Raw genomic sequence first — 26,125 nt, 5'->3', positions numbered from 1 at the left:
GCGTTAGTTTGACGATCACTGATCGATCACTTGCATTTGCAGGACCTTCAACATTTACCATTCATCGAGCCCCATCCAGACTTCCTTGATGCCGAATAAATCATTGTTTGTGTTAGGATCTGAATAGGTTGGATGCTACACACTCTTGAAACCTTTGTGATAAACAGATCAGACCATATGTTAGATGGTTGGCTATGGGGGAGAGCAGCTGTATCTGTGCTTGATCAAATGTAGTACAGATGCCAACGCTTGGATGCACACAGAGTGGTGTTCATGTATGAGGAAGCAGTCAATTATAGCTTAATGATTTTACATACACATAGAACACATCTAGAATGGTTGGATATTAATGCAAATGTGTGTGGTAACGTTTAAACAATTTCAGGGGGCCACCGAGAGACAGCGATGCTGTGATCAAGTGGTACGATGGGATAAAAATAACGGCCAACAAAACCTCTGGAAGCCTTCAGAGCGATGACGAGATAGTTTTGATCAGAGACAGGCAGAGAGAATCTAATCTGTAGCGTGTGAAGATAGCCACAATAGGAAATCATAGTACGCACTGCACTTCACAGGAATCAGATCAGGCCTTTTGGAAAGGCTTACTGGGGCTATAAAAAGACGACTGTGAACAGAGTTCATGTGGGTGAAGCCCACGGAATTTGAGCAGACGGTTAACACCTTCCCGCCCCCTTCCCCACCAACATGGAGCAGAGATGAGGTGTGTTGGGGCCACCGGCCCCCTTCACAGGTGTGCCAGACATCCAGATAACCCCCCTGACACCTGCTGCCTGGTTCACTATGGAAGAAAACAAGACATTTCTGCTGTCCCCTTTTCTTCAAACCAACTTTAAGACGGCAATCTATGCACTTCTTACCCTGAAAATACTTCAAAAGCCAAACAACCATGTGCATATTATTCTTATTATAAAACCGTAAAAAAAAAAGTGTGGGACATCAAGTTATAGCCATTTATGTTATTATTACAAAAACAAATTGCTCAGAGGAAATAAGGTGATCTCTCAAATCAGCTTCCGGGGTGTGATGAGGAAGGAGGAAGGAGGAACAGCAGTAAAACCTAGCCCGACACACCTTCTATTCAAACCATACTGTTGCCCAATGTCACCTGACTTTTCAGGTAAATATTTCCATTTTATTGTTAAATATAGGCCGATAAGATGCTAAATCATACCAATTAGAAACGGCGCAAAATAACCACAATCAACTGTTAAAATTACTAGTCAATAGTGGTGCAACGGATCAACCCTCAGTTCGGGATGCAAGTGATCCCCGGATCGGCTGAAAAAAAAAAAAGAAAGGTTGTGCCTTCACGTGATCGCCGCATGTTTGAAGGACAATTCCGGTATTAAGCACATTGAGCCCCCTTTCTGGTTTTTCTCGGATGACATATAGTGGTTGACACACCGACATGTTGACTATATGAAATAAAGTGGTTGACACACCGACATGTTGACTATCGCCCCTGCCTGCTACAGAATGGCTGGCTTTGGGCATTCACAAACCTGTCCTTAAAACAACCCTAAACATTCGTTTTCAGAAATGTGCAACTCACCGATCTAGTGGTGTTCGTTGACGTTCCTAATCAAGTATCGTAGCGAAATACAGTTTCTGTCGTGTTTTATTTAGCATTTTGTAAATCCCATTGAAATGGAAACCGGACCGGAACCGGAACCGGAAATTGGCTGTTTATGTTTGGTTGTAGTCTTTTCGCTCGGTTCTCCGTATCAACAGTAGGGCTAGAACCGAGCGAAAAGACTACAACCAGCCCCCCTTTCCGTTTCCGGTCAACGAGCAATGAGTCTTCAAACAGAAATCAATGGATTTACAAAATGCCAAATAAAACACAACAGAAACTGTATTTCGCTACGATACTTGATGAAAAAAAAAGGATGAGGATGTCAGCATTGCCTGGGGAGGGCATAGACTCTAAACATACCCCAGGCAATAGAGTGGCGAAGTCACGCCCCTTCCGGTAGAGCTCATGGGACCTATGTAGGGATGGGCGTGAGGAATCGATTACTCGAGTACTCCTCGTTACAAATGAACTCGGTTGGTGGACAGGCAAACTCGAGTTTGCATATACACACACAAACAAAGTTTTCTGAAGCAAATTTATCAATTTTCTGTCAGCGCCACTAACGCATGCCGTGGGCACAAAGCAAATTAAATGTATCCATTTCTGTGTGGCGCGTTCCGTGCCGTGTGCAGGCACGACAGAATTAAAAAAGTTAAGAGATGGCGGTTAAAGCAAAGCGCAGCGAAGAATTGAAATACTTTAAAGAAATAGGAGATCATAAGGTGAAATGTAAAATATGCCAAGCGAAATCGAAAGTACTATGGGCAACATATTCTCCTGAAACACAACAGTGAGTCGGGAAAGCAGACCCGCAGAAACCAAGGGTGTCGGCTATTTTCACCGCCGCAAGACGCAGCTGTAATCCCGGGCGTGAGGAGAAGATCACAACGCTGAGTATTTCCATAGTCCATTTGCTGCCGTTTTATTTGCAGCTTTAAATTATTTGCAATGGTTAGGCTACTTGTTTCGTTTTTTTTTTTTTAAACTGTTACAGGCCTTGGTTCGACGTGATTTAAATTGTTAGACGCATATTTATTTTTGTAAGGAAAATGTGTTTTGAACGTTTGCAAAAATAAATAATGAATACTCTGATAACTCGGACTGTTTTGATGGAGAATAAGCATTGCATGTTTGGTTGGTAATATTGCCGTTCATCATCCGGCCTATTCCTGCTGCAGATGCGTTGCATTCTAAAAATAGATTTGATTAAACGATTACTCCATTGATCCTCGAGGAATTCCTTCGATCACTCGAGTTTGGAATTTGCTACTCGTGCCCATCCCTAGACCTATGAGATCGAAAAATATGAATGGGTGTCAATGGAGAGAAAATAATTATTTTCTGGTCCCAGTCTTTATATGCCCTGGATTACACATATGTTGTTTGTGGATTTAGATGATAATTTTTCATGCTAGAAAACTAAAAATTTTCGTGAAGAAGTTTGATAATTTTAGGTTTTATGTGAGGCCGCTTTGTGAACTACAGCTCTTCGCTGCTCTCGACGCATATGATATACGTCACCACACCCGCACTTGGAACTCGGCACAGAGATGGCACATAGACACACTAAAACTCTCCACATGCCCCGACTTATAGTGGTTTTCACCTCTTTCTATGCTTTTATCCTCGCCTTGAAAAAAAAGTGGTGAAGTGGAGCAGAGAGATCGTCAAGTCTGTACCAGAGTGTTGGTGATGTATATCATTCGCGTTGAGAGCAGCAAGGGGCTGTAGTTCACAAAGCGACCACCTCACACAAAACCTTAAAGGGGACCTATTATGCTTTTCGACTTTTATGACCTATAAACGTTGTTATAATGATTGATAGTCATGTTTAACCATACACAAAAAAACGATGTAGATTTTCAGGAAACTCTTCCTCTCATCTGGGTTTCGTCCTTCTCCGCCCCCTCGCCCCCCTCCTACCAACCCAACTCTGTTGTGATTGGTTACCTTCCTTAAAGCGCGCGTGCGGGCAGATTTGACCAGGCATATGGGGGCGCGGCAGGAGTGCCTCTACGTAGATGATTTCCCGGAAATGTGAACAAGTGAATCCAAACGTTGTCCCGAGTGTTTAGCGCTCTGCACAGTCAGCAGGGAATACGTCGAAATGCATGTACGTCATTATTTGACACTTTAGTATGGTTAAACATGACTATCAATCATTATAACAACGTTTATAGGTCATAAAAGTCGAAAAAGCATAATAGGTCCCCTTTAACATTAATAAACTTCTTCGAGAATTTTTTTAGTTTTCTTTGCATGAAAAATTATCTTTTAAATCCAAAAACAATATACAGTACATGTATGTGTTATCCAGGGCACATAAAGACTAGGACCAGTAAATAATTACTTTCTCTCCATTGAAACACATTCATATTTTTCGAACTCATAGGTCCCATGGGCTCTACCGGAAGGGGCGTGACTTTGCCACTATGCAGACATCCTGAATTTAAAGTTGTTCATCCAGGTCTGCAGTGCTTCCTTTGGACACATTTTTTTTATTTACTATCAATGTTAAAAAGAAGATGGAATAATGCCTCAGATTGCACTTTATTTTGTTTTTTCATTTTTCATTTTTTTTATACGTTTTTATTTTATGTGGACATAAGCAATTTTTAAAAAATATTTACTACGCTTAAAGAAAGCAGGATTATTACCAAATTTTTCACTTTATTTGTTTTTTACACATTTGAAGATTTATTTAAAGTCACATTTGTCTTGTTATTTCTTTTGTTGTTGTTGATCCGAAAATGATCCGCCCTGTGACTCAAAAACTGTGACACGATCCGAACCGTGAGTTTTGTGATCCGTTGCACCCCCACTGGTCAACCAATAATAGCCAGTCAGCATGCCAATTTTATTCCAAAAACGAAATGACTTTCATGCTTCCCTCCAACTTAGCAAGAAGAGGCTAAAGTAATATACTACTTTATAAATTCGTGGCTTCAAGAGGCTGTGAATGGACCGGGATTAGCATGAGGGTTATACAAAACCCAGTTTTTTACAGAGTGATCGACAGCACACACCCAAAACCCTCATCCGCAAAGATCCCCTAGCTTTAGTCTAGGGTTCCTCTTCTTCAACCTGTTCCAAAAAGTCACCATATTTATGATAAGAGCTACTTTCCCTTGGGAGAGGTAAGCGTGTTGCTCATGAAGGGGAGGTATTAACGGTGAACAGCTTTTGAGGCCAGACTGCAACATTCTCGAGGCATTAACTGATGCCGTGCTCCTGCCTTCTCCCCCAGCACGTGAGGTCCAGACTGCTCCCTTTCTAAACAGCTTCGGGCCGGTTCCAGCTCCCTCCTCTGTACGACATGAGATCCATCTGGAACAGCTGAGGTCATGCAGACCTGACCTCTATGCAGCTAGCCTTTGGCCAAGCACCGCGCACACGCGCACACACACACACACACAAAAGCACGGGCAGGATTTAATTCATTTGGTGTCAAGAGGGCAACTTCCAATTATTCATGTGTATTCCAGGGATGCTTTATTTTCCTGTACAGACTACTAAACAGACTTATCTGGCCATTTTGACAGCACTGCCACAGTTTTGTTTTTCAGTTGTATCTGGAAAACATTGCAGATAGAAGGCTCACTTAACAGTTAGATGTCGTGTCTATTAAAAAGACTGTGAATACAGATGAAGGCTTATAAATTGACAGCATAAGGTGATCATTTCACCATGTTCGCTTAAAAGCAACTTAAAAAAATATTTTATATGGGAACCACCAGCCGTATAAATAAAACAATTAGGCATCAGATGTTGGCTCCCCTACTGCCAAAACAAAGAATGACACTGTGAAAATCACTGCCGTTTAAGCCCTGGCTGTTAAAATACACCATGACAACAAGGTCATACTGCGTAGAGTGTTGAAAAGGTGGACATGGATGGCAGTAAGGACAGTGTTTGTGTGGGTTGGGGGGGCAGGAGCAGTCCAAGGCCTTGATCATCGCAGCAATCTTCTATAAATGGAATCCTGACGTGACAGCTGTGGCCCGAACGCAGCCAGCCAGCGCTACCACGACGACACACGCAGGTCCAGTCACATGCCATCACTTCCATTCACACTGTTCCTGATTATTTTTTTTTCCCCTCTGCTGGCTTACGTGTTTGTGTTCAATGTGTGTGGGTTGATTTGGTTCCAAGTTAACGACTTATGTCGTAGTTGTGACATAACTTGGCTTGCCGTCAGGACGTATTATTTCTGAGCATGGAAATTTGCAATGATGAGGATGCTGGATGTCCAAGGTTAGAAATAAACCCTGTGCAACCACCTGAGCAAACAAAAGGCATTAATGAGGCTTTACCAGAGCCTTTCACTGTGATGTTATTGCCATAATTAGCTATTTATGCAATAGCTCTGATTAATTCAATTTAATTAAAACATCAATTCGGCTCAGCTAATTTTTTATACAGATTTGGGGCAATACAAAAACACGAATATAATTCTGGCTTTGAATGACAATTATCATTTTAGGCAAATGGGATATTCAACAATGACCTCCTCCCACATCCCTCAGGAAGACACCCTTTTATCGTAACTGTTAATTAACGTAGCAGAGAAGCCACTGCACCACTGCCTCAGCTGCTGCACACTGCCTTGTCACGATCCAACAGCCTGCATTGACACGCAGCTCCACAACCCAATGCCTCACAGTGCTTCCTCCTGCCTTCAAACTTTCCCTCCCAGCCCTCCTTCTCCACACACATCCAACCCATCCCAGAGCACGCTAAGCACATGCAACAAACCAGGCTAGCCTGTACACGCGTGCCACAAGATAACGACTCGCAAGTTGACAACCTGGCAGGTTCGCGCACTGACAGGTACACCCGAACACAGGGGAACATCATAAATGCCTCTATACTTCCAAGGGCATCGAAGCGCACACGCACGCACGCACACACACACACACACACACACACACACACACACACACACACACACACACACACACACACACACACACACACACACACACACACACACACACACACACACACACACACACACACACACACCTCATTGAAAGAACAACAAGATGGACATGCAGGCAGACGTACGAACAGCTGTCCACCACGAGCGAGATCTTGGAGGTGAACCCCACTCACCTTTATGCCATGCATGCCTCCCCACATCATTAGAGGGTGTGAAGGTGGCGGAGCTTCAACGCCAGAGACAGACTGACAGGGCTGAAGGGAAAGGAAACAGGGAATGGGGCAAAGGAATGCGAGATTCAGGAGGAGGAGGATGGAAGCGGGTGTAAAATGGGGATGACCATGTGACTGACAGGAAAGGAGACGCCAAGGGGATGAGAAGGAGGGAGAGCGAGAGGCTGGTGGTGGTAGAGCGAGACTGAGGGAGAATGGAGAGGCGCTCTGCCACGGCAAGAGGAATCAGCAGGTTGTGGCGGTGTTGCAGACAAGAGGGAGAGAGAGAGAGGGCAACGTGAGAGAGAGGAAAAGAGAGAGAGAGGCAGAGAGAGGTAGAAAGAGAGAGATGCAGAGAGAGGTAGAGAGAGAGACAGGCGGCGTGAGAGAGAGGCGGAGAGAGCATGAGCACAGCTAGTCTAGACTGGCTCTTAGAAGAAAACCATCCGCATCTGCATCACAGCAACCTTCAGCCAATGAAAAGCATCGGAGGAGCCAGCAGGCGACTTAATTGGCTGCGTGGAGAGCAGAGAGGACGGGCGAAGGGAGGGCTAGCCAACGGTTGTCGAGGAGGCAGAGGAAGAACGATAAGAGGTGTATCCTGTGCATTGTGTACATTTCACATGCTAAGAGGGAAGTATGGATGCAAAGAGCATTCAAAGCATTTTTTTGCCATTGCTCCAATCAAAGATGTACATTGTTACGAACAGGGACATTTGCTGGAACATTAGCATGGCTAGTATGTGGAACAGAATATATGTATAGCAATATATCTGCCAATGTCAATGTGATTTGGGTATTTTATATATTATATATTTATATATTATATTTCATATAAGCGTCTTAGAGTACCATATTAAGCGCTATATACATTTCAATTATTATTATTATTATATATATTTATGGTAGTATTTGGATTTGCTTATCATGATTATCCTATTTTTTAATAAATAAATTGTCCTTCAGAGCAAAATTCTGTTTGACTTTAAACAATGTTCACTTTTCTCAAAACAAATGCATGAATAAATAATGTACGACGAACTGAAAAGAGATTTATACAAAAATTGTGAAAGGCAGTATTTTTGACGAAAGCCAATTAAGAGATTAGTATCCGCAAGAACAAAACTAATAAAAAACACACTACAAAGCACACCCCCTTTTGCTCACTCTTCCTCAAAAAATTTGATTTAAGGCTCAATGGAAATTGTCTTGAGTCATAATCAGGTTCATGTAAATGTTCCCTTACTGTTAGCTATGACAACTGACACTGACTTGAAAAGTCCTGCGGAGTACCTTTTGGTGAGTTTCATGTATCTCAAAACCAACAACAGTTTCTTTCAACTTTGTCACCCGCTATTTGGTCCCCGCAACAGGGTGGAATAAAGAAGCGGTCCTCGGCCATTGCATAATCCCATGTGATTTAGCGGTGCCACACAGAATTTAGTATCCATTCGTTAAGTGTGAACAAAAGTATTGTAACAGCTCATCCAATCACATATTCAAAATGTCCACACATCCTTTAGTGGCCTTCAGCCAACTTGGTTTCTATACAGTGGTCTCTTGCTGCCGAGCGAGAGGAAGCCCAAATGAATGCCTTCATTTTATTAGGTAGCAGTTTCAATAGAACAGCAAGACTACAACCTGACCAATTGAAAAGCAACCGGCCCTGCGACGGATACACTCACACTGTGGCGTGCTACCCTCGTCTTTGCCTTTCCTGTTGCTCTGTTTCCATAACAAGGATAGGGACTGGACTGTTAATAACACGGATGCCAAGTCAGATATCTGAGCGGCGACGCAAGTAATGCCTAGGGTGGTGTCTGTTTTACTGAACAAAATCCTGGTCGTCATCGTGAGGCGTGTGACACAGAGGAGAGGGAACATCGTCGCCTCGTCAAAGTGATCTTATCATCACGAGCCGTTTCAATCTTGCGTCCCGGACAACTTTTAAAAAAAAAAACCCACACACACCAATGATTTTACTCACGTCCACCGTGGACCTCAAGCCGTTCCTGTTGCAGCGCAGGCTCTGTGGCCATAAGCTGCTCTCCTCTTCGGGCACATGCTGTTTGCTTGAAGGGTACTCAAAGATTGCGTGGTAAAACTGTAGCGTACGGTACAGTACAGAGGCCCTGATCTTGTGACCATCCGCTCACTGATAAAGAAGAAAAAAAAGAAAGAGTGTTCTTTCTGCGTCAGCTGCACCTGCTGCCTCTAGACCCTGCCCTGCAGCAGGGAGGCGCTGTCCCATATAACCCCGGCACACACACACACCACCGGTCCCTCGCCACATGAGGAACAAGGGGGAGGTCCCTGGAGAACCACAACAGCACACACGCCAGCAAAGAGCGCCCCTGGCTCTCTCCAAGGCGTCTTTGAAGACCTTCAACCTCCGACCTCTATGCAACTAGCCTAGTACCACACACACACACACACACACACACACGCACACACGCACGCACACACGCAAGCGCGCACAAACACACACACACACACACATACACACACACACACACACCAAAGTTCTGCATTGCACCACAAGGTTAGCTTTACATCCCCGCCTCTAAAACAGCATCAGGAAAAAAAACGGCCATTCTTATACTTAAAAATTAAAGTGTCCTATTGGGCCACTCAATATTCCTTGTGGTGTACAGTGAATCGTGTTTGAAGTCAAACAAAGAATAAATCAATTCAAATTATGCCGGATAAAGCCAAACAATTGGCCAAAGCAACTACATTGTCCACCACCAATGAGCCCCTTGGGCACTATTCAGCGCAATACATAACAAACAAAGTGGTCTCCAAGTGGTGGCAAACCTGACTATGGATTAATATTTACTGCTCACTCAAAAGGTCCTTTGACGTAATGTGATGCTATCGGAAGCTTTTATTGATAGGTGGCTTGGGACATCTATAGAAGATGGCTCCCCACCAAAACTCAATGGGCTTCCGACCGGCACTGGGAGTTTTAAAATAGAAACATACTCCAAAGAGCTCTCCCCTTCTGGAGCACCATCATTCTTCAACCGACACCTAAAGATTATGATCCAGATTTAATGGTCAACTATGAGAGGCCGACGTCTGCTGTGATACCAATGATAGGATTCATATGCTTGAAGTGCCCTTCGTTCTCTTTATTGGCATTGTAAAGTGCTCAACGCCCAATTGAAGTTCCGACATAGCACACAGCATTGTGGAAGCAGGAAACATACTTTAGAACGGACTTCCTGCATCTTTTAATCAACTTTATGTCCACAACATACGCAATTTCTATATGATTTTCTTGTATTGATAAAAAGGTACAATTTGTTACTATGCCAAGGCATATTTAAAATGGGTACTGCCATCAAAATTCAAAATCGCAATTATTCGGTTTCTCTATTCACCAAAATCCTACTCTTAAGATTTTCGTGTATTGATTAAAATGTACAATATGTAACCTTGACACTAAACATTTAAAAGGGGTACTGCAAACCAAATTCAAATGCGCAATTGTTTTGTTTCCATTCCCATACACGGCTCAGGTCGTAGACCATTTTCTAAAGAGGAGAAGGCTTTTTAAGTCGGGGAGAATCTTGTAACACGTCAGTGAGTTGCAGTTTGTTTGCTTGCCTCTATGGCTAGCTACAGCTCACTAAGTTTGCATGGCAATTAGTTTCATATCTGGCAACCCGAGCTACTCTGAGTCATATTCATCATCGACCAAAACAGAACAGTTTTAAACCGACAAATGTGATCGAGGAGTTACTCACTAAGTTTGCAGGAATGCATTCTTGCAAACTTGATCTGCACGACACCGCTTCTACGATCCCCGTCATTAGAAAGCAGTCTGCGTTATGACAACAAACAAGCTAGCCTCCCCTGTTGGGCTGTTGGTATCAGGCTAGCCTCATGATCTTCCACTACTCTGTTAAAGGTCAACCCTGCTCTGATTTCAGGAGGGGACCAAGAAAAGCTTCACTCTACCGTGAATCCCCTAAATAGCATCTCTTCCTAAATGTTATATCTGAGCGGAGTGATGTTTGTATTGTAACAAAGACAACAACGTGGGACAAACATCAGGAACGATAACCAGAAATAGCAGAAACAAAAAAAGGTCACATGTTGGCAAGTTGTGATCCAGTGGTGAAATGGGATTATGAAATAAATCCACAGGTTTATTACACATGCAAGGGATTGAAGTTAACCTGAAAACATGTTTAACAGTAGTAATTATCTTAAGCAAATGGCATGATAACAAGTATGCCCTGGAAACCTCATCCGCGACAGACAAAAGTATTGTTGCACATGGAAAAGATAAAAAGTTCTACACCACAGAACACAAACCACAAAACCCAAAAATGATCACCAAAAAAAAAAACATGTTTTAAATAGTGGTTGTTTAAAATATAAGTTACACCACAGAAAAGACCAGACACCCAAAGGGTATCCAGATTGAAATCTAAACTAAGCTTCCAACAAATTTAAAGAAAAGAATAACCTAGTCAGTGGCATAGTGGTGGCATGACGCTGCTTCATAATACTGTCAAAGTGAGTAAGCACACAGAGCCTGTTTTGGTCCTTACAATCAGTGTGACCAATTTGTTCCTACTTTGTATCTCATCTTCTTGAATGCAGTGATTTGTTTTTCTGACACTCCAACTTGCTCACATTTGTGTTTTAACCAGCACACTTAGTGGACCCCTGCCTCCATCGCTCACTGTTGCTGAAGGCAGTAATCTGTTTGGTTTGGCAGGAGCGACTCTATTATGCATTACTGGGGCACGGACTGTGCTTGTATTAGTGATTGTTGGATCCGGCCTAATAAAAGCCTTATACGTGACTGTAATGGAGCTGAATACAATTCAGTGTTTATTTTATAGTCTGTCTACATATCGGTCATTGGACGGACATACCTTTTGTCACATACACATGATGTATCCCTTTATCATGTTGCACTAAGATAAACGTGCAACAACTATGATTAATTGTGACACACGGGCCATGCCTTGACAAATATAGCTCCCGACATGTAAAGAAAAAGTCAGGAAACGGGAGAGAAGGAGAGCGAGAATGTGTTCCCCTAATCTGGACGGAGTGGCCCTGCGCCCTCCTGTTCTTAATCCCAGCCCCCGGCACATGACCCAGCTAACAGACTTATGCAGCGCCTTTGATTAGGGCTGCTGCCGTGCACACGAGAGAAGTAACGCAGGATTCTCTCAGGACCACCGCCACTCTGCAGGAATGCGCACACACACACACACACACACACACACACACACACACACACACACACACACACACACACACACACACACACACACACACACACACACACACACACACACACACACACACACACACACACGGCCGGAGAGATTAGGCCGGCGAATCAGTGGATTACCGCCAAATGGTTATTCGAGATAAAGGAAATTACAAGAAAAACGAAAATAAGATTAATTCTCAAAAACATGTCCAGCTCTAGCTGCCGTAGAATTAAAGCTGTCGGAAGAATGCCGTTTGGAGCAGACTCAATAAGGAAGGGAATTTCACATGACAACTAGAGCAGCAACAGCAGCAGCAGCAAGCGAGTGGACAATGTGACTGGTTGGCTGCTAATCCTATCAGGGCCACATGCAGAGGGGACATCTCTCTACATTTTTATGAATTATCCACAAGAGGAAAGCTAAACCTAAGAGTTTAACCTTTAGAGCAACCTTAACCTTTTTAATCATTACCTTAACTACCCGGCATTTAAATAGTGTTGAATGAATTATCAGGCTCATTGTGGTAAATTGACCATAGTCCCTGATTAATGACGGCACAAAGATGCATTCCAGTGTAGGGAGAGACATTTAAATATCTATGTGGAAGGTACCATATTGAATAGCTTTGGCTATAATTGAATACACTACATTCTCTTCAAGGTCAAAGATAATCTTCAAAATAAAATGAAACTCAGAATTTACATATTTAAGTAAAACATTGTCTCAAAAGACCTTCACGAAGATAGCAGGGCATCAGAGCGATGTGGGCCGCGGTGCTTTTGTTTGTGTTCTGGCGCTGTCGCAGCAGGTTGACCTGTGAGGGAGACTGTGTGTGACAGGTGGTCCTGGAGTGTTCCGGACTCTATGGTGGTGGGGGGGGGGGGGGGGGGTGGGGGGGGAGAGAAATTCTTGGGTCATCTTTAATCCTGTTGGGCCAAATTAATTCCAACCGATTTTCCCCCTAACCTTCTGATCAAATGAGAGCAGAATTCTGCAACTGTATGGGGTACAATTAAAACGTTAGTCTTTCCTTATCCTTTCACACAGAAATGAATGGTTCAGGGACTAGGGTTAATGGATTTGACAAGCCTTGCTGACAACAGCGTCTACGGTACGGGTGAAGACGATGAATGACCGAACTGGCTCAATGCTTGTGGTGCAAATAAGTTAATAATAATAAGTTATTTTAAGAAGAAGAATTATAACAGTATTTTATGACTTATTACATTATGACAGGACAGCTGTTGTTATACTTAAGGTTCCTTCTACCAAACGGTGAAATCCCCGCCAATAATGACTCGGTCGATAGAGGGGAGTATCCTGGCTGAGGTCGGGTAGTGTGGGGGTGTCTCTCTCAAGACACATGATAATGCCAGCCCCTCGCAGAGCCAGGAGGGGCTCAGGCTGGCATTAACACCGTTTGGTGTGCCGTGGCCTCCAACACCGTTTGGTGTTAGAGGCCACGGCACACGTTGTGTGGGGTGGTGGAACGATACTGAGATCTGCGATTGCGGTGGCAACAGCTAATAGAAAGATACAAACATCCAGATCCTCATAACCGCTGAATTGGCTATCGGGAATACAATGTTTACAAATCACACATAGCCCAATTATTTTTGACATTTGTAATATAATTGGCCTAAAGCTGTTGCTTAACTAGGAGAGCAACAAGTCCTTTTGTATTTGCAGGTTTATACAAAAGGACTTGTTGCTCTCCTAGTTAAGCTTCCGAATAGTGCTTGAAATGTTTGCTGCATGTGGGACGGGGAGGGGGTCGATCAATCCATATTCCATCGTTAGTTTGTTCTATTTCTGTTTCTACTGTGGCTTTAGAATTATAGACCTGCTGTCTGTGGAATAGCACATCCCTACAGAAGTGCTGCTATAGTGAAAAGAGTATCATGTATCCCAGAGGAAAGGAACATATACTTACTGATATAACCAAAGTGGACGTGTTCCCGCGGGATTTGACGAGTTAGCGTGTACAATCGTTGCGGGGAATCTGCATTGCCAAATGTTCCCAGTGTCCTAGTGTAGACCACAGACCGATCGACAAGGCAAGACTGTTCGTCAAGACCAGTCGTGTGATGTGTACTGATGAAGTCGGCCTACTGGCTGGCTGTACAAATCTGATCGGAAATCTTAATTGTTCTTTTTATTCTACGCATAAAAACAGATCTCATATAAGTACCACATTCTTTGTACAGCCAATGCATCATGACCAACTGAAATGTGTTTACTAATTAAATGGACCCTCGCCAGGGGGGTCATAATGGACAGATTTGCGAGATCAGCGTGAGTATTGTGGAAACTAAGCCCGTTCTTCTATGAAGTTCCAGGGTCTTATCAACATGTATCAACATGTTGATGTTGACTAAAGCATATGTACTGCCCATCGTGGCAGTTTGCTTTCAGGGGGGTTGGCGAGCAAACACACACGTGTAGCCAGAGTGGACACGGGTGTGGGGGGGGGGGAGGGGGGGGTGGAATGTGGGAAATTCTATGAAGATGTCATCACCTGGTCAGCAAATGGCAGCATGTTTTTTTTTAAAGAGGCAACCCATAATAACCTCCGTTGGTTCACACCGCAGACATGCGCTTAGAGAAACACCTTTGCCCCCGTTTTAAGAACCGGTTCCCTTGTCTGGCTTAGCAGCATTATCTTATTTACCTTATGTTGTGTTTTTGGGACAGAAATGATGGTCATATCTGTCCTTTAGAATATGTTAAATATATAAAGTCACTTTTCTGTGCATTTGCTTGCTTTTCAAAAGGGAATGAAACAATGATTCAAAGTCAAATAGTGAACTACTAAAGAAATCTCAATCAACACATTAATGTACAAGACAAGGAAAGTCACCTATTAAATTAGGAAAGTCTGTACTTTGTGATTGTCCATAGCCAAATTGTCTCAGAACCGGAGACCTTTACCAACCACTGGCCTGCTATATGAGGGAACCAAATCCAGTTGCCAAAAGCACGTGTTCGCAAGAACAATGTACTTTCTTACAAACCCTGGACAACACTGTGTTCAAAAAACAAATCATAGAAAATTACAAAACCTTAAACATCGTATTTTAACAAACTGGTTGAACTTGCTTGAGCTGCCTCCACAGCACTATCACAGCCTGAACACACCATTTTAGGTTGAAAGCAAACATAAGCCAGGGTTCACGAAAACATACGTCCTCAACTTGTGCTTGTGGCGTGTCGAGACACCTGTACACTATTGTCAGTGTGCGGGCCTCTCCCTCGTCCAACAGTCCTGCTAGCTTACAGTGATATAGGAGTCCTCGCCCTCTATAAGTTCATCACCCCTAACCCCTTAGCTTTCAAAGTGTCACATATCCAGAGCTGGCCCTCTGTTGCTGAACGCAGTGGAGGGGGGATATGATTGAGCTAGAAATAGCCACGTCACATAACCTTGTCCAGTAATACATCTGCCATTTTAAGTTACCATTACATAATTATTTGCCAAACAAATGACAATAAATTGTGTTAAATTTGGCCCAGCACAGACAGCTCCAATACGGAGCCAGACAGATTCTGGTGGATTGGTTTATACAACTTAAGAGACACACCTTCCATTTTGACGCGCCTTGAAAGGGCTGTCCTCAGCTTTGTGTGTGTTCCGACAGAAACACCTGTTTTAACATTCAAATTCACAAGCTTAAAGGGACTCTCACCTTTGTTGCATTTGAGAATTACAGCACATTCAAATCATCCCGCCTTCCTCCAATGCCCCACCCCCTAAGCGTTATTTTACTGAGTACTGTAACGACCTCGCCGGTGACATAATGATGTCGAGTCATTAGTAGTTGAAGGTAGTTTTAATGAACCAAAACCAGGTCACTGAAACCCGTAACATTGTAACCAACGGCAGAAAACCGACACAAAACAAACCCCGGTTACCCCGGCAAACCCCAACACGGTCTCACTCGCGTGCAGGCCCCCACCCTCCTGTTCTTCCAAGGCCCTCCCCCAGCTGACCTAATGAGTCGCCCCCACGCTGATTGACAAGAAGAACAGTACAATACATGCACATAGAACAACTGGCATAACGGACAACGAAATATAATGTAACACATAACACACAAAGTATTTAACTGCCCCAGGGTCGCTACAGTACAAAAGTTCTAGACTCCCATGGGTTATGTTTAGACTCCCATGGGTTATGTTTAGACTCCCAGGGGTCATAATATCTACCAGGGGCTCACTGTAATTTTATGATTAGCGGGACAACGTCGCGTCTGAGCCCGAAATGGGTCCCGTAATCGGACTGAGTGTGGCGGTTGGTTGCCAACGGTCTGGAGGTCTTCCTGGAGCTCCAGAGTAGCGGGACAACGTCGCGTCTGAGTCCGAAATGGGTCCCGTAATCGGACTGAGTGTGGCGGTTGGTTGCCAACGGTCTGGAGGTCTTCCTGGAGCTCCAGAGTAGCGGGACAACGTCGCGTCTGAGTCCGAAATGGGTCCCGTAATCGGACTGAGTGTGGCGATTGGTTGCCAACGGTCTGGAGCTCCAGAGTAGCGGGACAACTTCGCGTCTGAGTCCGAAACGGGTCCCCTAATCGGACTGAGTGGTGCGGTTGGTTGCCAACGGTCTGGAGGTCCTGAGAATCATCCAGGGGAGCGGGACCACTTGGCTTCTGAGGCCGAATCGGGTTCCCTTGTCGGACTGAATGGTGCAGTTGGTGGCCAACAGTCTGGAGGTCTTCCTGAGGCTCCAGAGGAGGGTAACTTTGTGAGTCTGAGTCCGAGATGAGTCCCCTAATCGGACTGAATGGTGCAGTTTCAGTACGCCGTGGACCACTTTGGTCTGCCACCGTCAGTCGCTACTCGCTACTGTCTGCCGTGGAATCAAAACAAACCCTCTAGTTGAGGACGCGCCTTGATGACGAGGGCCTGAATGCGCCACAAGAAGCAGACGGAAAACCTTATATATCCATGCAGCAAACAGACAGGTCTGTCGGCCAATAAGGTCATTCGGTCCGAAGAATTTTATTGGTTGAAGTTTTCACTAAATATTAGGAGAGTAAAATAATTGTTTGTTTTTACTCCTGGTGGGTCTGTCTTGCATATTAGAGTGTTATTACCTTATTAATACCAATTTAACCTTATCCAAAAAAAGTGTAAAAATGCAACAAAGGTGAGAGTCCCTTTAAGGGAAACTGATTAATTGGGGTTTCCCTTTCTGGGAGTTTATAACAAACATATAGCTCGAGTGCATGGTATATAATCAATTTATCACCCGATTTGACAAGACTTTGACTGCCGAGCCGAATTATAAAGTGTTGGTCAAGAGCACATGGCTTTCTGTGCACAGTGAAGGCTACCATTTAATAGTGAATAAGCAAAAATAACCAACATTTTATTGACTTTACAAGTCAATTCAATTTTGGTTTAAATAAAAATACATATAATTTGTTTATGCAACTTTGCAACATTGTCCGACTTCCGATGCCCTTCTCCACCGCTACCGGGCTGTAAGCAATCAACAACATTTTCCTCTATGACCCGGGGTCAAGGCAACGACTTGAATGGAAATATTTGAACTTTCCCGCAAATTTCGCTTGAAGCTGAATCACACGGTTTTCGCGGGCAACCTCTACCAAGTAACACATGTAGAATATTCGCTTCACTTTTGGTGTGAAAGCACCATTAGCGTCTAGAGGTAAGCCTAGGTGTCCCCTGAACCATTAAGCCTTATAGAAAGGTTAAACATCCAGTAGGTATCTCAGAAATCCATGTTGCTTCTTAAATTGAATGGCACATCTTTAAAGTAACTAGCAACAGACCATCTCAAAGAATAAAAAGAAAAAAGCCTTTATACTGCTCCGATGAGGAGTTGTCAGAAAAAAGACACTAGTTAATTAATAGATGCTAGTATTAAGCAAGCACAGCTCTAGCCATTTATTTTAGGAAGAATATTTGTTGAACTCAGTTTTATATTGTTATGTTCAGTTTCGCAGGTAGTGTGATTTGTGTAGAAGAATTGCAGATATTAACCTTTTTTTTTTTTGTTATTTCACATGAGATGAGACATCAAATTGCTATCTTAACGCAGACATACAACCATGGTAATAATCAGTATTGTAGTAAACAGCATTTTGATGAGTTAAATGTTCATTGTCAACTTAGTCCCCCCAAAACTCAATATAGCAGTGTAATTACTGCAGGTATTAAGGAAACCAGTTTGGATGTTCCCATTTCAAGTTCTCACAAGCTCAGAAAACCCAGCTTGTTTTCTCAGCTCCAGTCTTGTGAATCACTACACATTGTTGCATGTCATTAAACATGCTTCAGTTCATTTCAGGCAACAAGTAAAACAAACATTTTTACAGTGTTCACTTGTAGTTCAAGTGCCCAAACACAGAACCACGCAAACAAAGGACTCTCAATATCTTGTCCATGGCCTATCATGTGACGTTGCCATGGCAAAGAGGATCTGAGACATAACAGTGTGATTGTGTTCCAAGGGCGAGGTGGGCCGATCAGAGAGAAGGGGACCTTGTCTCTGACTTCGGCAGTGCCAGGCCCAGTACCAACTGCCATCCATGCCACAGAGACAAAGACACACCCACACTAGTAAACTCAACAGGGCCCCCATCGTCCAGGAAAGCAGTGGGGTGTTCCAGTAAGGGTGTTTTCCATACAGTCTTATTTTTCCCACTATCACACAATGGCACGAGCATAGGAAAAGCTTTTTTTGTTCTGTTTAAGAGACACTGAGTGATCAAGTGATCAACTAATAATGTACACATACATTACATTTTGGTACATGTAATAGGTTACTAATTTTCTTAAAAAAAATATCAGTCTTTCTGTCTGTGAAAAGGTTTCATGTATAGATCCTAAACATACATGAAATACATCCATTAGAATGTAGAAAATTGGAATGGAGGAGATCCTTCATTGTACGGTGCGGTCGAAGATAAACTAAGCTATGGTCTGAAACAAGCGGTGGCGCCAGAGATTGGTCAGGCCCTCACCACTATGGAGGAACTATAAACAGATAAATCACGCGTACCACACACACACACACACACACACACACACACACACACACACACACACACACACACACACACACACACACACACACACACACACACACACACACACACACACACACACTTAGGAAACACCTGCCTTTCTCAGCAAGGACACAGATTACACACACTTCCTCAATACAAATGGACCACCACATCATTCTCTCAAACACAGTCTTTAAGGCGTCACACTGATACGTCCCTGGTACGTCCCGGCACCGCAGAAACCGCAATTCAATGTGAATCCATTTTTGGGGCATTACACAATGGACAGTGACTAAGGTCAAAGTCCTGACAAACCCCAGAGTTCAATCAGCCTCAGCCTCATACAATACTGCGGACCATACAATGACACCATGCTCAAAAAAACACATTAAATCTTGACATGGAGGTCTCTCAAGAGTCGGAACCTCAACCCATTGGGTACAAAATCTTAAAAAACATGAACAAAAAAACATAGAGGTACGAGAGAACAAAGAACCACATTTAAATGCACTCTATAGGCCTCCCGTGGTTGCTTATTTTGTTCCGAGACCAGGTCTGTGTCATGAGTGCTCCTCACGGGGGATTAATAAAGTTGTATCTAAGGCCTGCCCTGATACACACACCCCTGCCTTTACTGCTTTCATCATTTCTAAAGCCTATAGCTTGGGTGAAGGTTTTGCAGTAGTAACTGAGTAGTAATCTGAGTAACTGTTAAGCGAGACCTCTCACGAGTCACATTTTACAGAAGTTAAAACCTTTAGATTACATGCCCTAAAGTTTCTATTCTATGTTATTGCGTAATGTTGACTGTGTTTAAAAATTAGGAATTGCGGTCAAAAGAGTAAAGAAAAATAAGTAAAATAGGAAGTATTTCATCTGCCAATCTTATCATAATATAGTACTACTTGTCATATCTGTCTATACAAAACTTTATGACTAGATAGGGAGAGATAATGAAATTAACGTCTCGTATTGTCTGACCTCTGTACATGTTTACACTTCAGTAACAACATCTTAGTAAAATAATGAATGTAATAACAGTATTGTAAATAATGAAGGCGCATACCTCCCATATTACAATATCTTATTGCAAAATAAATATTAACCATTCACTCAATACAGTCCTCTGCTCCCTTGTCTGTTACTAAGGCCATTGAATGAGATTTGCCCCAAAGGAGTCAGGTCATTTATTAAAGTTAAAAGAGACATATTATACCACCGTGAGAGTGGTATAATCACTCTCACCGCGTGAGGGTGATTTTTAAAAGCCGTTTCGAAAATCTGCCCCATATGACATCGTTAGGCATGTCCACCTATCTGTGCTGGATAGATAAGCAACGTTTACTTCAGTCCACTGTGTAGGCTGGTAGAATGATCAATCCAGCACAGATCTAGGTGGACACGCCCACAATTGATGTCATATGGGGCAGATTTTCGACAGCATGTAAGGCTAATCACACTCACACTTGGTCGTATAATATGTCCCCTTTAAGTACTGTTGAAAACTACACAAGTGTTTTTCTTGATACATTTAAACGCTGCCTGCAGTGAATGGCGACGAAAGAAAGTCATCCTTCATGCAAAAAAGTCCAGGCTACAATATTGACTGCCTGAATGTGCCAGGAGTGAACGGGGTTATTTGTTTCCTGAATACTCGTTTGCAGCACATGGTCTAGAGTGCATGTCGTGACATCTAGGCTATAACCTACATGTACTTGAGCCCTGTTCGCATGGACTCCACCGAGCAGTGGCACATCATCGTTTCACCACATTTGGTGTGGCACTCGTGTTGTACACTACTGCTTCTGCGCACGCCCAGCTGCGTCGGCTATAGCTGGCTCCTGCTAGTCAACACTGTCGCACAAGAAAATGTCTCGACCGAATGAGTACAAAACAAAACAAAAAAATGATTTCAGCCTTACACCGTAAGAGAACAACTGAAAGGCATCTTCTGTTGGCCCTTTGTGGCCTTCGGTCCCCCCGGCGGCTCGATGAGAATCGTGGACGAGCTCTAAAGGACAAAGCTAGTTTTCCTACCAGAGAAACGCACGTGCAGTTCTTCTCTGCCACATATGGCTCTCGCGGCAACATTGTTGCATGGCCACTTCCAAAAAACGTCTCAACATACACAGTGGCCATAATGACATCTATCCGATTTGTCCGCTCCAGTTGTATTATTTAGTTAGTAGGCGATGCCACGCTATCCATAATATCGCCATGAGCAAGCCCCCGCTAGTCAGTATATCCATGTGCCAGTTACAATACATTTTAGTTATGTTTTTAAGGCCTGCTCGCCTAAATGTATATGCTCTTCTATGCAGACTAATTCCGTAGCACACTTTTCTTTTAACGTGAATTCCGTGGTACAATTTCGTTGACAACTGATAAGCAATGAGAAGATTAGACTACGGGAATCTACTTACCAACAAGATAGCACAGCCAGACAACGTGCCGTTCTTTCCTCCCCACGTTTTAACCTCCTTCTTGTTAAGGGAGGTTGCCTTCTGCCTGCCTTCTGAGTTTTAGTGAATATGTAGAAAATATCAAGATTCCTACACTCCCCGCCCAGAAAGCTCCCCCTCGACTCGATTCTAGCTAAATGTTGTCCTTCTATTTGCTCGCTTTCATCATCCGGGCGCTTAGGAGACAGCGAGGCAGGCTTTGAATGAGAAAGAGAAGCTAGCGCGTGAGTAAGAAACGAGTGTGGTGGTCAATCATCCCTGGGCGTTGTGATGTTGACATGTCGATTAGGGGACACACACACACACACACACACACACACACACACACACACACACACACACACACACACACACACACACACACACACACACACACACACACACACACACACACACACACACACACACACACACTCCTTAATAAAGCATTTATTCCCAAAAATCAAAGAAGCCCTGTAACGTTAATTTATTCCAGATATTGCGGCAGTGAGTCACATAATTTAGATAATGTTGGCTACATGTTGGGATTCGGAATTACATGTCCCTTATTTTGCGATTCAGTTATGATTAACACAGGTTGCTGGAGCTTGTGCACTTACTCGTAATGAAACTGTCTGTATCAGGACGTTATAGGAAGGATACCTAAAAACAATACCCCTGTCATGGTGTTTGACTTGATAATCAGGCAATATCTTTTAAAATATATCCCTTTATGAAGATTGTCACATGCGAGGGCAGAACCAGAACGGTGTTACGTAACGACAGTCAGTCGGTTAAGCGGTGCGTTGAAGAGAGCAGCCCTTGACATGGTCGGTTGTGAATGGAAGAGTCTTGTAGATGTAGACTCAGTGACGCTGATCAATCTCGGAGTGGCTGGAAATTCGTCAACTTGTTAGAACCTGAACATCTTTGTGTGCTCAAATGCGTACTCTTAGTCTGACTTATAATTGAACACACCAAAAATAAAGTATTTTGTTTGTGTGAACCGCGGCTGACCCGTCGGCAGAGACACGCCCCTTTCCCTAAAGTGCGCAGAATGCAACAGTTTGTATTTTTTCTATGTGCAAACTTTCGTTTGCTGTTTGTAAATCTCGTATTTTGCTGTTGAAGATTTGTTGGAGCAGGTTAGAAGTAGGGAAAAACACAACACAAGTTACACGCACACACACACACACACACACACACACACACACACACACACACACACACACACACACACACACACACACACACACACACACACACACACACACACACACACACACACACACAGATTCCACCACAAAGGGACACCTACAACGAGCCATCTTAACAATATTTATTTATTACATCGTACGTATATCTGGTTTTCAATTGATTTGCAACACATCCACAAGGGAAGGAAGCAGTTAACGACTTTTTCTGAATCAAAAACTGGCATTGAGATAGATCATATGAGCTATATGAATCACATATTTGCCAACAACCATTTGACAACTAACTCATTTTAATACAGCTTGAATGTGATTTGGAATTGGATGTATTATAGCAGCCTCTCACATCAATTTACAATGCCAACAATTAGTGATGCATCATTGTTGAATTATTGTAGTTTTGCTTTGTAGCGAATGCTCTATCCTTGATTATGACCTGACTCCCCCTGTTGGCGGGGGAGTGACGTGCCTAATAAACTTGTCGAGGAATTGTACTTACAAATAAAATTATTAAAGGGATAGAGACATCTCTGTTGAAACATAAGCCATTCAAATGTTTGGTTTCAGAATGGCCAAATGATCCCTCGAATTCGTCACATGACTAAATAACTGACATCTAGAAGCAATGCTTGTCTCTGTTGATCTTAGTAACCCTATTTGAAGGAAATAAAGGGAATAATTTCCCAACACAATAACTGATAATTTGTAATGGCTAATTAGGTTTTAAGAGTCAGAGGCAGATGTGTATGCCTATTTATTTTGTTTATTTTATAAATGTATTTTATTATGTGATATGTTGGCTGATTATGGTTATGTGTTTAGTTTTTGTATTTATTCTTCAATTATTGAGATTTTCATTCATCATCACTAGTAGTTGCTCACTAGTTGACTGCCCAGTGATAGGTAAAGATATTCAGATTATAATGGGATGGAATGATCTCAACGAGGCAGCCTCACCTCTGTGGTGAGGCAGGTTTTCTTATCGGCCTCAGTAAATCACATGGTGTGTGTGTGTGTGTGTGTGTGTGTGTGTGTGTGTGTGTGTGTGTGTGTGTGTGTGTGTGTGTGTGTGTGTGTGTGTGTGTGTGTGTGTGTGTGTGTGTGTGTGTGGTGTGTGTGTGTGTGTGCGTGTGTGTGTGTGTGTGTGTGTGTGTGTGTGTGTGTGTGTGTGTGTGTGTGTGTGTGTGTGGGTGTGTGGGTGTGTGTGTGTGTGTGTGTGGGGGTGTGTTTGTGTGTGTGGCTGTATGTCCTTCCCCATGTCAAAGAACTGCTCGTCTTTTATGCTGATGTAGTTTCTGAACAGACAACCTACAATCACACACGCACACACACACACACACACACACACACACACACACACACACACACACACACACACACACACACACACACACACACACACACACACACACACACACACACACACACACACACACACACAAAAATAAAGATTTTATCCGTTCAACCACGGACACAATCATCTCCATTGGGACTTGATCAAGTTTCTAAAATATGAATAGATATTCATACATATTGTTACGACTTGTAAAGTGCCATTGTTTAGTAGCCTTGTCCACCCATTCGCCTTTGTTTATGTTATATTTGTCAAGATTGTGAGTTGAAGTTGAGGTTTGAAATGTTATCAGGTTTGGAAATCATATTTCCTGTCAGAGGAGTGCGGTAAAAAGTGAAAACCCAGCATTAACAATCATCTTTGAATCGATTCATTATCCATCTCGTATTATATACATATACATAAATGCATACAAAATGTTATACTCTATTTGAATGGGTTTCTTTCTGCACAGGCAAGGGAGGCTTTAACACACAAAACAGCACATAGGCCTATATTCTTTTACAGTAGTTGATTATCCTGTGCAGTATATTAGCGAGGAAGTCAGTCCAGCGGAGGAAATTATGCTCACCTGCTGACTTTAGGCAAGTCGTTTCAGGAGTGTCGGTCAAATGCGATGTGACTGTTGATTTTTAGCGCCGATAATCAGTACGGAACTCCGGCTGATAACATTTCGGTCGGGGTAACATCTTGGTATTCTAGCCCGGCTCTCTCTGCGCTTTATGTTCTTATAGATCCGCCCCTATTAATATCATAGAGATACACGGACTGATCCTCTGATACGACCTCGTATAACTTCCTCCATGGGCCTCTCCGCTGAGTCACATCGATAGTGCGCTCTGATGACCCTCGGAGGGCAGTAATCTAACACACAGCCTAGACCTATGGGCTACCCTTTCTGACCAAAAGAAACATCTCAATAAAATATTTGGTGGAGAATGGAGAACATAGCCTACATAAGGAGGAATATACACTTTCAAAACATGGAGTAAGAATCAAGTAAAATTCCTAAAGTAGTCTGCTTGAGAGACGTCAACACTGATAACATATATTTATTTTGAAGGTAGGCCTACATTTTTTATGAATAATAAATCGAAATGATTTAAAAATAAAATTGTACTCGTTGTTCCGGTTAATACACTCAAAGGTTAACAAGCATTGCTTGGACGTCCCATGAGTTGGACCCCTTGGGCTGTTTGATTGAGGATGTCTGGGGTGGGGAGTGAGAAATGCCCTCAGATGTTCAGCATAGATTAAGTCAATGGCTACATTTGTATGGCAATCACCCCATTTGAGATAGAACCCCTATATTGGTGCGGCTATGAAAGGAAACTGATTTGGGCAGAACGGTTGCCTTGCACTACTTATGGGTCAGATCTTATTATTATTATCAACAAATAAATATATCTAAAAGTAAGTAGAATGTTGTTTTATAGTAGCCTAAATAATGCTGTGATATAATTTAGTCTTTCAATAGGAGGCACTCTCTTGTGTGTGCCCCACAGAGACACACACACAAACACGCACGCACACACACGCCGCGGGCGTACGCACTGGCACAGCGACGCTATATACTGTACGATGCACACAAACATGGCGGCCTCTGTTTCTCCGCTACGCTCCTCCTTTAGGATTTGTAACGGTTTCGCATTACACCATCACTGCTGCCGAGGCAAACTACGGGTTCACAGAAAATACGAAAATCAGAGAAGGCATTTACACCAAACCGTTACAAGGTAGGATATAATAAATGATTCCCTACAGTTTTTTCGCTTGAAGAGATGCGATTTTTTGCCGGTGTAGGAGCCAGCGTCACGTGTTAGAAAGGATGGAAGTGACAGATTAGGCTGAGAGAGGATACTGATTTTTAGCGTTTTCCCGGGCACCCGCGTCGCAATGTCTGGTCTCTTACTTCCTATACGGCAGTTAACGAAGAAAAAAGAACATAACATTATTTTTAATACAAGAAGAAGAAGAACAACAACAACAAGAAAAACAACAACACAAAACGGAGAATAAATATGTTTTTTTGACAACTAATTTGATACAGCCGTATCCGAAACGTCTATCGGATATCGCTCTATT

General features: G+C 43.0%; 2 protein-coding genes across 9 annotated transcripts in view; one reads left to right on the top strand and one right to left on the bottom strand.

Annotated features, from left to right (window-relative positions):
* The window catches only part of slc20a2 (solute carrier family 20 member 2), a 41,122-nt gene extending 19,347 nt beyond the window's left edge, over positions 1 to 21,775 (bottom strand). For 2 of the 7 annotated variants that reach the window (XM_056603086.1, XM_056603087.1), the window contains exon 1: positions 21,455 to 21,775. The gene's annotated coding sequence lies outside the window, so the exon portion shown is untranslated. Of the gene's footprint in view, positions 1 to 58; positions 153 to 6,712; positions 6,794 to 8,738; positions 9,001 to 10,503; positions 11,075 to 21,454 lie in introns of those variants that run through there. The other 5 variants (XM_056603090.1, XM_056603092.1, XM_056603089.1 and 2 more) reach the window with 5 other exon arrangements.
* The window catches only part of mthfd2l (methylenetetrahydrofolate dehydrogenase (NADP+ dependent) 2 like), a 14,888-nt gene continuing 10,173 nt past the window's right edge, over positions 21,411 to 26,125 (top strand). The window contains exon 1 of one of the 2 annotated variants that reach the window (XM_056603094.1): positions 21,411 to 21,717. Coding sequence is in view for 1 of the 2 variants with exons in the window: in XM_056603093.1 (XP_056459068.1) it covers positions 25,622 to 25,776 (155 nt within the window). In the remaining variant the exon portion in view is untranslated. Of the gene's footprint in view, positions 21,718 to 25,521; positions 25,777 to 26,125 lie in introns of those variants that run through there. The other variant, XM_056603093.1, reaches the window with a different exon arrangement.

This window comes from Gadus chalcogrammus, chromosome 11 (genome assembly GCF_026213295.1).
Source record: "Gadus chalcogrammus isolate NIFS_2021 chromosome 11, NIFS_Gcha_1.0, whole genome shotgun sequence".
In the NCBI taxonomy this organism is placed as follows: Eukaryota; Metazoa; Chordata; class Actinopteri; order Gadiformes; family Gadidae; genus Gadus; species Gadus chalcogrammus.
This window is presented reverse-complemented; position numbering and strand designations above follow the sequence as displayed.